At 38.0% G+C, this 13,371-nt stretch overlaps 1 protein-coding gene, 1 long non-coding RNA gene and 1 other non-coding gene across 3 annotated transcripts; 1 reads left to right on the top strand and 2 right to left on the bottom strand.

Annotated features, from left to right (window-relative positions):
* Positions 1-1,844: 1,844 nt before the first annotated feature.
* On the bottom strand, positions 1,845-1,949 carry LOC114825694 (small nucleolar RNA R71). Its single transcript, XR_003774525.1, has one exon. It is a non-coding gene; the product is annotated as a small nucleolar RNA R71 (small nucleolar RNA).
* Positions 1,950-5,768: 3,819 nt separating this feature from the next.
* Positions 5,769-6,995, top strand: LOC139197041 (uncharacterized). Its single transcript, XM_070823511.1, has one exon. The coding sequence runs from the start codon at positions 5,769-5,771 to the stop codon at positions 6,702-6,704; it is 936 nt and encodes a 311-aa protein (XP_070679612.1). The 3' UTR covers positions 6,705-6,995.
* Positions 6,996-7,099: 104 nt separating this feature from the next.
* LOC108169772 (uncharacterized) lies at positions 7,100-8,252 on the bottom strand. The gene is made up of 4 exons (XR_003774490.2): positions 8,049-8,252; positions 7,891-7,968; positions 7,702-7,796; positions 7,100-7,402 (listed from the first exon to the last, which is right to left on the bottom strand). It is a non-coding gene; the product is annotated as an uncharacterized lncRNA (long non-coding RNA).
* Between the last annotated feature and the right edge of the window lie 5,119 nt (positions 8,253-13,371).

A 13,371-nucleotide genomic window follows, 5' to 3' on the forward strand; every position in this document is an offset into this window, starting at 1 on the left:
GTTCGTGGCCTTCTGGAAAAGTGTTCAGAATATTCCAAACATCAAATCCAGCTATATTGGGCCAGTTTTGGAGCAGCTTATGGGCCAAAACGTGGCTGTTCAGATTTTAGACGAATTTTACTATTTTTATTTAGGGTTTTTTATTAATTTTAGTTGGCTAGGGTTTGGGTGGTGGCTTAGCAAATATATTGCTTAGCCGTCTACAGTTTTTGATGACGCATTATTTTATGCAATATTGGAGACAGAGAGAAGTGCTAGGATTTTGAAGATTTTCTACTTGAAGGTGTTTTCAATCCTTTTCTTAATAGATATTTCTACGATTTCAGTTATGAATATGCGGAACTAATTTCTATTGCTAGGGCGAAGCCTTGAGCCTTAGCATGAATATGTGATTTTTATTTAATTTCTTATGATTGATTGCATGCGGACTTTGAATTGTTAATCACCGGGATAAACACTATCTAATTGTCGTAATGCCTGATCACCATTAGGATCTTTAGAAAAGTAATTTGATGCAATTTTGGTCGGAAGGTTCCCTGAAATTGACGCTGGCTTCTTGTGATTAATAATTGTAATTTCTTTTAGGATGAATATCACGTCTTAAGGATTGCATGGTTTTTCAAAGGATTTTCATAAAGCATAATGAGTCTTTCATGTTTAGATTTGATCCGAACGTCCGGACGGGTTGCATGTTAGATATACGTTCTATATTGGAGGTTCCAAGTAGAATATGAATTAGGAAAATCTAACCTTCAAAGTGGCATGTGTAGATCATAAGTAATGGGTAAAAATTCATAGGATTGCTAGGTGATGGTGGAACCCTAGTGCTTTCTTAATTTGATTTTTCTAAAAACTGTTTTCTTTTCTCTCTAGCTTTAATATTGCAGATTATCTATTTTAATTCATTAAATTCGTTTTTACTTTAAGTAGGTTATAAAATCAATCATCCAAATTTCTACTTTACAATCATTAATTAAAATCTGATTTGTTTCGAATTATTTAATAATCCCTGTGGAGAATGACCTTGCGAGATCCGTTTATACTACAATAACCTTGTGATTCTTGCAAGTAAAATAGAAGGTTTTTATCGCATTCACATGAGTAGTAAAAATCCCTATCAAGAAAATGGCGCCGCTGCCGGGGATTATTTAAAAAAATTCCTACCAATCAGATTTTCAATTAGTTATTGCTGTTTATACATATAAAAAAAAAAAAAAAATATTTACTTTTCGTTTTCATTTACTTTTACAGATTACAACAGTACAGATTTCAGAAACTGTGCGAAACTGTGCATGGTCAGCACTCGTTCAACAGTGCAGAATTTGATTCCATTTGATCCAGAATTTGAGCAGCATTTAAGGAGGAAACGCAGGGAGAAAAATTTGCAGCGGGTTCGTCCACTGCAGGAGACATTTCTGGAAACAGTATCTACTGGGGACCTGCACAACAAAGAAAAAATGGCGTTTGTAATTCCAGAGGCAGGACTACCCCTGGGTGATTCACTGACTGCCCATACCACAAACATACCCAGTTGCATTACATATCCGGCAGTGGAAGAAGGGACTGCATTTGAAATAAAACAGCACATGTTGAATATTCTACCTACGTTTCATGGGTTTTCATCTGATGATCCTAACATGCACATTGCAGAATTTTTAATGGGGTGCAAAAACATTTTGGTGAGGGGATTTTCGGCTGAATCTATTAAGTTGCGGTTATTTCCATACACTCTAAAGGATCAGGCAAGGAGATGGCTCCTCACACTCCCATCTGGAAGCATTACAACTTGGGCCCAACTCAGTGAAAAATTTCTAAACAAGTATTATCCAGCTTCTAAGACTCTTGACATGAGAACTCAGATTTTATCTTTTGCCCAAAAACCAAACGAAGAGTTTCATGAGGCGTGGGAGCGGTTTAAAGAGTTGATTAGAAAATGTCCGCATTCGGGTATTAGCACAACTGATCAAATGCATATATTTTTCAGAGGGTTGAATATGACTACAAAAACTCTTGTCAACGCTTCTTGCAGAGGTACGTACAAAGACAAAAATGCACAAGAGGCTTGTTTGTTATTTGAAAAAATGGCAGAAGATACTCAGCAGTGGGCAGTGGAGCAGCCACAATCTAGGTCAGCTTTTGAGATGTCTACTGGTTCTCCCTATGTTACAGCACAAATTGAAAAAATGGAGAAAAGGCTTGACGCGAAATTTGACATGTTATTACAGAGAATGCCAGGTTCTCAAGTTGCTGTACAGCAGCCTTTACAAGCTGCCTGCAGCATTTGCAACATGATAACTCACGATTTTATGAGCTGCCCACATAAAGAGGTTTCACCAGAATTTACAGCAGAGCAGGTTAATGCATTTAACAATTTCCAGCGTCCCCGATATGACCCATATTCTAATTTCTACAACCCAGGTTGGAGAGATCATCCTAATCTAAGGTGGGATAAGGAACAGCACACTAGACCTCAATTTCAACAGCAGGTACAGCAACCTGCTGCACCTAAGGCTGCCTGGGAGGTTGCGATTGAAAAATTGGCAAATACTACCACTCAAGAAATTCAAAATCTGCAGGCATCAGTGAAAAACATGGAAAAACAAATGGGGCAGATTGCGTTGCAGGTTTCTGGAAGGGCTCCAGGTACATTTCCCAGTCAAACCGAACCAAATCCTAGGGGAGGTGCAGATTGCAAGGCAGTTAGAGTTCTACGTTCCGGAAAAAGTTTTGATAACAGGGATGAAAATTGCTTAAAAAATTCGCGGGTGACTTCACAGCCAAAAACAGATTCGGGGAATGTTGAAAAATCTGCCAATTCAAAGGATTCTGAACAGACAGTGAACAGTTCCGAAGATGGTGCGGTTATTGTTGAGGATCGTGTTTATGAACCACCTATGCCTTATCCCGAACGGTTGAAGCCTAAAGTTAAAGATCAACAATTGACAGATTTTATGAAGACTTTGTCTAAGGTTCAGATTAATCTACCGTTAATTGATGCTATCAAAAACATTCCGTCTTATGCCAAGTTTTTGAAGGATGTTTGCACAAAGAAAAAGAAGCTTGTGGATTTTGAGAAAGTGATTCTTACAGAACAGTGCAGCGCTGTTCTGCTTCACAAATTGCCCCCAAAGAAACAAGATCCAGGGAGTTTTACAATTTCATGCACAATTGGAAGTTCTCATTTTAAACGTGCTTTAATTGATTTAGGCGCTAGTATTAACTTAATGCCTTTTTCTGTTTTTCAGAGACTAGGACAAGGAGAAATCAAGCCTACATCAGTTATTCTACAACTTGCGGACCGTTCAGTTGCTTATCCAAGGGGTATTATAGAAGACCTAATTATTAAAGTGGATAATCTCTACCTTCCTGCAGATTTTGTGATTTTGGATATGGATGAAGATATGCAAACACCGATTATTTTGGGACGTCCCTTCATGGCTACAGCTAGAACGTTAATTGATGTAGAGGCTGGGACACTTACACTTAGAGTGCAAGATCAATCTGTTGTGTTCGGTTTATTTGAAGCTACCAAAAGGCCAGGTGATGTGCATGACTGTATGCGTGTTGATGTGCTTGACAGTTTATTACATGCTGAAATTATGCCACGTTTGACATCTGATCCATTGTTAAATGTGTTGCATGGGTTTGAGAATAAAAATACAGAAGATGAAGAGGGTTTTGAGTATGTTTATGCTTTGGAAAGCGTTCCTTTTCAACCTCCACGTTGGAGGCACGTTTTTGAGAGTTTGGGGGAACCCAAAAAGCTCTTGCAGCCTTCTAAGGTACAGTCACCTAAACTGGAGTTAAAGGTGCTTCCAGAACACTTGAAATATGCTTACTTGGGTGCAGATTCTTCGCTGCCAGTTATTATAGCTGCTGATTTATCATCAACAGAGGAAGATAAATTGTTGCGCATTTTAAGGAGTCATCAAGATGCAATTGGCTGGACTATAGCTGACATTAAAGGGATCAGCCCTACAATTTGTATGCACAAAATTTTGATGAAGGATGGAGTAAAACCTGCCATTGACGCTCAACGTCGGTTGAATCCAATTATGAAAGAAGTTGTTCGTAATGAAATTATGAAGCTTTTGGATGCTGGGATGATCTATCCCATTTCAGATAGTAAGTGGATTAGTCCAATTCAAGTGGTGCCAAAGCGTTCTGGTATTACAGTTGTGAAAAATGATAATAATGAACTCGTGCCTACTCGTTTGACTACAGGGTGGCGTGTGTGTGTTGATTATAGAAAAATCAACGCTGGTACTAGAAAAGATCATTTTCCATTACCATTTATTGATCAAATGTTGGAAAGGTTGGCTGGTCGTGCTTTCTACTGTTTCTTGGATGGCTATTCAGGGTACAACCAGATTCCAGTTGCCCCTGAGGATCAAGAAAAGACAACCTTTACTTGTCCTTTTGGGACTTTCGCATATAGAAGAATGCCTTTTGGTTTGTGCAATGCACCTGCCACATTTCAACGTTGCATGATGAGCATATTTACCGGGTTAGTTGAACATGTAGTTGAGGTATTTATGGATGACTTTTCTGTTTTTGGGGATTCTTTTGACCAATGTTTGCAGAATTTATCTCTAGTTCTGGAAAGATGCATTAAGACCAACCTGGTTTTAAACTGGGAAAAGTGTCACTTCATGGTTAGGCAGGGTATTGTCTTGGGCCACTTGATTTCTAACAGGGGTATTGAAGTTGATAGGGCTAAAATTGATGCAATTGAAAAGATGCCACCCCCGACAACTGTTAAGAGTGTTCGATCTTTTCTTGGCCATGCTGGGTTTTATAGACGGTTCATCAAGGATTTCTCCAAGATTAGCCGACCCTTGTGTAATTTGTTGGCGAAAGATGCTCCTTTTATTTTTGATGAGGCTTGTTTGGAGGCCTTCAAGAAGTTAAAGACTCTCCTCACTACAACACCCATTATTGCAGCTCCTGATTGGAGCCTACCTTTTGAACTGATGTGTGACGCATCAGATTGTGCAGTGGGGGCAGTTCTTGGACAGCGGAAAGATAGACTTCCCCAAGTTATTTATTATGCTAGTCGAACCCTCAATGATGCACAACTAAATTATGCGACAACAGAGAAGGAATTGTTGGCAATTGTTTTTGCTTTGGAAAAATTTCGTTCGTATTTAGTTGGGGCTAGAGTGATTGTTTATACAGATCATGCAGCTTTGAAATATTTGTTGACTAAAAAAGATGCTAAGCCTCGATTGATTCGTTGGATTCTTTTATTGCAAGAGTTTGACTTAGAAATCAAAGATAAAAAGGGCAGTGAAAATGTGGTGGCTGACCACTTGTCCAGATTGATTATTCCAACAGCTTCAGAAGAGGATTCCCTACCACTGAGGGATAGTTTTCCAGATGAACAGCTATTTGCAGTCCAATTCTGTACAACATGGTTTGCTGATATGGTTAATTATTTGGTTAAAGGGGTAGTGCATCCAGATTTAACTATTCAGTAGAAAAAGAAGTTTTTATCTGATGTGAAGCATTATTTCTGGGATGAGCCATACCTATTTAAGTATTGCCCAGACCAGATTATTCGCAGATGTATTCCTGAAGCCGAACAAGAAAGTGTATTAAGGTTTGCTCATCATTTTGCTTGTGGAGGACATTTTGGGCAGAAAAGAACGGCAGAAAAAATTTTGCAAAGTGGGTTATTTTGGCCTACACTTTTTAAAGATGCATATAATTGGTGCAAGGCTTGTGATAGGTGTCAAAGGGTCGGCAACCAGTCCAAAAGGAATGAGATGCCCCAGCAAAGTATTTTGATTGTTGAATTATTTGATGTGTGGGGTATTGATTTCATGGGACCATTTCCATCTTCCCATGGGAATCAATATATTTTAGTCGCTGTGGAGTATGTTTCTAAGTGGGTCGAGGCCATAGCAGCACCAACTAATCAGGGATCAGTGGTCCTGAGATTCCTCCAAGGGGTTATATTTCCGCGTTTTGGAATTCCACGCGTTATTCTTAGTGATGGGGGAAAGCACTTTATTAATAAATCATTTGCTAATTTATTGGCAAAATATGGGATTAATCATCGTGTGGCTACACCTTATCATCCACAGACATCTGGTCAAGTGGAAGTTTCAAACAGAGAATTAAAACGCATTTTGGAGAAAACAGTTGGTTCAACACGAAAAGATTGGAGTTTAAAATTAAATGATGCATTGTGGGCCTACAGGACAGCTTTTAAAACTCCTATTGGGATGTCACCATTTCGACTCGTTTATGGGAAAGCATGTCATCTACCTATGGAGCTTGAGCATAAGGCATTCTGGGCAATTAAAGAGTTAAATTTTTCATATGACTCAGCTGGGGAACAACGTAAATTGCAGCTCAATGAGTTGGAGAAAATTCGTCTGGGTGCTTATGAAAGTTCTCGCATCTACAAGGAAAGAACTAAGGCGTTTCACGATAGTCAAATTTTACGGAAAGAATTTCAGCCAGGGCAAAAGGTGTTGCTATTCAGTTCAAGGCTAAAGTTGTTTCCAGGGAAATTAAAATCTCGCTGGACTGGGCCGTATTTGGTTACTAAAATCTTTCCTCATGGGGCAGTTGAAATATCTAATGAGGCTCAAGGCAACACATTCAAGGTGAATGGTCACAGGCTGAAACCATACGTGGAGTCACCCTTTGATACTGCATACGAATCTTTGACTCTGAAGGCACCAGTGATCTAGCCACCGGACTTCCGCAACGTCTAGCTACAGACTTAAAATAAAGCGCTTATTTGGGAGGCAACCCAATTCTCCTAAACTCTTTCCTAATTTTAATTTTCGTTTGATTCTCTTTAATAAAAAAATAAAAAAAACATACATATAAAAATAATTCAAAAAAAAAAAAAAAAAAACGAAAAATTCAAAAAAATGGAAGATTGCAAGTTGATTTTATTTACCCATTTTATTTTTATTTTTATTTTCAAATTTTTAACACATATTGGTTAATTGCAGGTTGCGAACGTGGAAAATAAAGCGCGTCCTATGCTGGAATCCTGCACCCAGCAGCAAGTCTAACGTTCACATCAACCATATCTACACTATGCTGGAAATTTAAAGCAGTTAACAAGTCATTCACAGATACAAGTTTGGGGGAGATTGTTGCAGATCCAGCACAGAAACAGAGTTTAGAGCAGTTAATTTTCTGCAGCTCAGTTGTGCGATGCATGGAGGAAGCACAATTAAATCACAGATCCATACACCACAGAACTGAGTACAGCTATTATTACCAGATCTACAACAATTCCACTTGCAAGGATATGAAATTTTACCTCCCAGATTCACCGATCTGGGTTCTTAGAAGCTTGTCCCGTTTTTGTCTATTGCAGCTGAGGTCTCGCCGTCCACTTTATTTCCCACGGATCTATCAGTGACCACATTTCCTGAACAGTTCACAACAAGAAGACTAATGACAATTTGATTTTCATGATCCAGGTTATGTATCACTTAAAACACACAAGCTTGTGAAAGTCATATTTTCTTAAGGTCTTATTAGTGTTGATATTTGTTCATCAGTCTCCCGCACTTCAAGTTCACTTTCATCATATCATGTTAATCAGTATGTTGTTCGTTCGATTCATGTTCAAACCCGCATATACATATGGTTTTTGTTATCATTTTTCTAAGTTCCATGGACGAAATAAATCATGACATTTAACCAAGAACAGGGATGAGTTTATACCTTCATAGTCGAAAGATCAAAACCTTCATGATGGGCCATGCTTTATGTCCAGTGGATTTTCAGTTTGAGAGTTCTTTCTCGGGTCTGTCACAGATCTGAGTGTTGTGCACACATACCACACCATTATAATTATATGCATATGTGATGAAGCTATTTTTGTCATTAACCTACGGAGTACAAGATTTTTACCTTTTGCAGGAACCAGATCTGCAAGGTTGTAGCTGGTTTGCGTTTTCTTTGTCATGGCTAAACTTCCAGATCGAGAACCTGTGCACATAAACAAAATACCACATCAGTCTACACATGCAGTGTGGAGTATATGAGACGCACAAATGGACAATGTTTACCTCTGTGGTAAGGCTGTGTTCGGATTTTTGCAGAGGAAAGTGTGTGTGGTTGCGCGGCTAAGGGTGAGGAGGAGTAAGGAAATGAGAGAAAAATGTGAAAGAAGGAGAGCTCTTTTTCATTTTAGAGAGCAATGGGGTCTGAGAGAAGAGAGAGAGAGTTGTGAAATAAAAAGAAAGTAGAGAGATAAAATGGGGTCCGAGAGAACTAAAAAAAAAAAATAATAGAAGGGCTTGCTGTGAAATGGAGAGAAAGCATTTTCAGATCTGCAAGGAAGAGAGAGATATGGGCAAGTGGGTTGATCTTAACCTTTTAGTTGGAATCCTAAGAAGTGGTCGCACGGATGCGCGACACGTGTCCAATTCTGGCATTTTTCTTGTCTGTCCGAGAACGTGGTCTTGAACTAGGCAAAGAAAGAGCCGTTTGGCTCTTGGTTTAATCAAACGCAGAGAGTAGGAGGGCGTGGTGCTCGAGGTCAACCAGAAAAAAAAAAAAAAAAAAAAAATTCAAGTTGCACGCGGAACCTTTTCATTTCCCAGGCCATATAGGAGGCCACGTCTCCTAGCATGCTCTTCTCAATGCAAGGCCCTGATGGAAGCCACGTGATGGCCTGCTGATTTCAAATATGGTGTACAGCAGGCGTGCAAGTTGGAGATTTTCATTGCATGGGCTTTGTGTGGCTTTTATTTGGCCACACTTATATCAACCACAACGTCACTTCCAAAGCCAGGTAGTTTTTTTTTCTTTTTCTTTGGTTCTTGTTACTACTTTTCCTTGTTATAATTATTATTTGTTAGTTTAAGTTTATTTTATTTTTGTCATTTTTTATTTTAGTTTCCACACCTTGAGGACAAAGTGTGAAATAAGTTTGGGGGTGGGAAAGTAAATTTTAGTTTTTTTATTATTGTGTCCGTTTAAAAATTTTCATTCGTGCTAAGTTAATATCCATAGATTATTTTAAACGTTAGAACAAATGGACATGGTAAAGATTAATCCCACATTAGAGTCTTTTCTATTTATCGTTGCTTAGACACTAATTCATGAATTATACTTTGAACTTTGCACATCACACCAACATGGTTTGTGGGGAGTGAGATTGAAACACTTGCTTTTAGTCTAAGTTTATTTTTAATTTTTGTTTTAAGTAAAGTCAGTTATTATTGTGAAAAAAGTAATAATTGTCTCACCCGAGGTTTTGCCTAGTAACCGGGCCAGTCCTGCCTAATCAGCAGTGATTCTCGCGTCAAACGGTAGAGCTTTGGCATGGGGCAGGGTGGTTAGTTGGTTTCGTAGCCTTTTCAGCTTGGGTTAATAAGTCCTTAGGGGTGTTCTACACCTAGTGCCCTAAAGCCCTAGTGGTTTGGGAGTCATTGACCTAAAGCTCGCTACATGGGTTGGATTGAAAGCTTAAGTGAACCGACATTGCACGACCACTACTGTTACTGAAAAAAAAAAATGTTATATACATGAAAAAAAAAAAAGAGAAAAAAAAAATTGAAAAAGAAAAAAAAAAGAAAAAGAAAGAGAGTTATATTTAAAGTTAGTATGTGTGAAATAAATAAGGACGAGAGGTAAGGGTTTTAGTCGAGTCCCCTTAATTATGTTGGTTCACTTTACACCAAAGGAAGTTTGTGAATTCTTTTCTAATTGATTCTAAATGGCTTAGACTTTGTGGTGGGATTAGTTGGAACTTTTGAAAAGATGTTCTAGTTTTTAAAATTTGCTATGGATTGCAACTTTGAAGGTGAAAATTTTTGTCAGTTAATTTTAGCTAGTTGTCTAGTTTATTAAGTTTTTATTTTGTTTGAGTTTTGTTTTGCTTGAGGACAAGCAAAAAGCTAAGTTTGGGGGTATTTGATGAGTAGATTTTATATTATATATTTTACCCTAATCTTAGTATATTTTGGTTAATATTTTAGAAGAATTTTGATACTTTGAATTGTATTTTCAATATAGGACTTTCGACTTCCTCTGGAGCAAAACAGGATCAAATGGACGAATTTTGGAGTAATTCCAGTTGGAGGACGTTCGTGAGTCACTTAGCTTGATCGTATCAAAATTTGGGATTTTTCCACCAAACGGTTATTTTCTGGCGATGAAATAAAGAAGCAGTGCGCAGTGCTGGAAAATGACGTTTTTGGGCTTAAATGACGTTTTTGGAGCCCAAGATGACCTCGGATGGGTTCGTGGCCTTCTGAAAAAGTGTTCAGAATATTCCAAACATCAAATCCAGCTATATTGGGCCAGTTTTGGAGCAGCTTATGGGCCAAAACGTGGCTGTTCAGATTTTAGACGAATTTTACTATTTTTATTTAGGGTTTTTTATTAATTTTAGTTGGCTAGGGTTTGGGTGGTGGCTTAGCAAATATATTGCTTAGCCGTCTACAGTTTTTGATGACGCATTATTTTATGCAATATTGGAGACAGAGAGAAGTGCTAGGATTTTGAAGATTTTCTACTTGAAGGTGTTTTCAATCCTTTTCTTAATAGATATTTCTACGATTTCAGTTATGAATATGCGGAACTAATTTCTATTGCTAGGGCGAAGCCTTGAGCCTTAGCATGAATATGTGATTTTTATTTAATTTCTTATGATTGATTGCATGCGGACTTTGAATTGTTAATCACCGGGATAAACACTATCTAATTGTCGTAATGCCTGATCACCATTAGGATCTTTAGAAAAGTAATTTGATGCAATTTTGGTCGGAAGGTTCCCTGAAATTGACGCTGGCTTCTTGTGATTAATAATTGTAATTTCTTTTAGGATGAATATCACGTCTTAAGGATTGCATGGTTTTTCAAAGGATTTTCATAAAGCATAATGAGTCTTTCATGTTTAGATTTGATCCGAACGTCCGGACGGGTTGCATGTTAGATATACGTTCTATATTGGAGGTTCCAAGTAGAATATGAATTAGGAAAATCTAACCTTCAAAGTGGCATGTGTAGATCATAAGTAATGGGTAAAAATTCATAGGATTGCTAGGTGATGGTGGAACCCTAGTGCTTTCTTAATTTGATTTTTCTAAAAACTGTTTTCTTTTCTCTCTAGCTTTAATATTGCAGATTATCTATTTTAATTCATTAAATTCGTTTTTACTTTAAGTAGGTTATAAAATCAATCATCCAAATTTCTACTTTACAATCATTAATTAAAATCTGATTTGTTTCGAATTATTTAATAATCCCTGTGGAGAATGACCTTGCGAGATCCGTTTATACTACAATAACCTTGTGATTCTTGCAAGTAAAATAGAAGGTTTTTATCGCATTCACATGAGTAGTAAAAATCCCTATCAATAGGCCCAAGTTCTTTTAATAAGATTAAAATGTTTTTGATGTAGCCCAACACTACTCCCTCAATAAAACGAATATTAAGTTGATAAGCGAGAGATGCTTTGAACATCTCTTCGTAGGCCTTCCACCATGGTGGGCTTCAATTGTTTGTGACTCATACACCGTATTCGTCCAGTTCTGGGGTATGCAAAGTATGTGCTTACATTCAGGAGAAGCCTATAAACATATGATGAAGTGAAGGTAGGCAACGAGTATGGTCAATATGATATTCTTCTGAGGCCATTCTTGAACCCCTACTTGAACTAGCATGGTGGGAATGACTTAACTAAGTGCAATGGTGCCAATATGATATTCTTCTGAGGCATCATTTTCTAGAGGCCAAACTAGATGGGTAATTACAAAAAGTTGTAAATGGCTAAAGCGTTATCCTCTCATCATTATTATTGGTAGCCAATATGATATTCTTCTGAGGTGGGCTTGGTAATGGTGAGCCTCCCATACCCCGCTAAGAGTTCAACATAACTCTCGAATTCCATTGAGGGATGTGGAATTTACCGAAAATAGTGGGTGGTACTATTTGATTTAAAACCTAATCAAATAGTTTTAAAATCAATAATCTAATACGATTTCTGTTATGTTATGTAGTTAACGACATGCCTAAAATAATACCCACCATTATACTTGACAAAAGGGACCTTAGGGGCCAACGTTTCCTTGCTTAGTATCGCCACATTGAGAATGTCTCAAAGGTGAAAGACATTGTATGTGCTTAAGCAATCCCCTCCTCATGTACCTCCTACGAAACTAGCTTCAAAGGATGAGTGTCAAGATTATGCTAGACACTATGAGGATGACTTACAAACCAAATGCTTAATCCTCACTTCACTTAGTGAGGAGCTTATAAAGCTACATAAGCACATGGACACTTCTTGTGCCATGGTTGAAAGTTTGCATAAGATGCATGACATTGAGACTAGTAATATACGATTCTCAAATGTTTGTAGTCTAATGAATGCCAAAATGGCAAAGGGGACATCGGTCCATAAACATGGACAAAAGATGGAAAAGATCTTGAAAGTTTAGGAACTTCCATCGATGGGAAAATGGCCCAAGACTTTTTCTTTGCATCTCTCTTAGACGATTTCACTAAGTTTATTGTAAACTATAAAGTGAATAGATTCGATCATACTTCAACCGAGATGATTGACATGTGTTGTAAGTTTGAAAAGGGTTTCAAAAAGGGCAGTGGGAGTGAGAATGCAATAACAAGGAAAAGGTTGCATAAGAAGAAGGCAATAAAATCCAAAGGAACATGCTTTCATTGTGGAAAGGATGAACGTTGGAAGAAGAAATACAGGGTGCGCATTGTGAGCCTTATGACACGAACTTTTGAAGAGGCTATTTCAGTCATAGAGAGTGCTTTTACAGTGAGCTCCAATTCCTGGATATTTGATTCAGGCGCTAGTCAACATATCTGTAATACGATGCAGGGACTAGCAGGGAGCAGGTCACTGCGCAATGGGGAGATGGTTGTGCTAGTTGGGAACGACACTAAAATCTCTGCAAAAGCAAGAGGCACTTACATTCTTAAACTACCCTCTGGGGAAGTCCTGGAACTTAAAAATTGTTTATATTTTCCTTCATGTATAAAGAATTTGATTTCTATCTATAAGCTTTTACGAGACGGGCACTCAGTATTGTTTGACAAAATGAGTTGCACTTTATACTTGAACGGTCGTATTATCTCTCATGCTAATATGATAGAGGGACTTTTTCACCTAGAGACAAATAGTGGGATGCACTGTATTGAAAGCGGGAATATCTCAAAACCCAAAAGGGCTAGAGAATAAGTTAACCAAGAAAGGATGTGGCATCTTAAACTTGGACATGTGAACCTTGATAAGATTCACAAGATGTCGAAAGACGGATATCGCCGCCCATTAGGTAATGACCAGATGGGTACTTGTGAATGTTGCTTGAAAGGGAAGATGACCAAATCTCCATTCACTGGGAAAGGAGAGCGTG

The sequence above is a fragment of the Malus domestica genome, chromosome 06 (genome assembly GCF_042453785.1).
Source record: "Malus domestica chromosome 06, GDT2T_hap1".
Classification (NCBI taxonomy): Eukaryota; Viridiplantae; Streptophyta; class Magnoliopsida; order Rosales; family Rosaceae; genus Malus; species Malus domestica.

What these genes read in the sequence shown, in the direction of transcription:
- LOC139197041 (XM_070823511.1), top strand. Translation starts at nt 5,769, where the DNA reads ATGCCCCAGCAAAGTATTTTGATTGTTGAATTATTTGATGTGTGGGGT.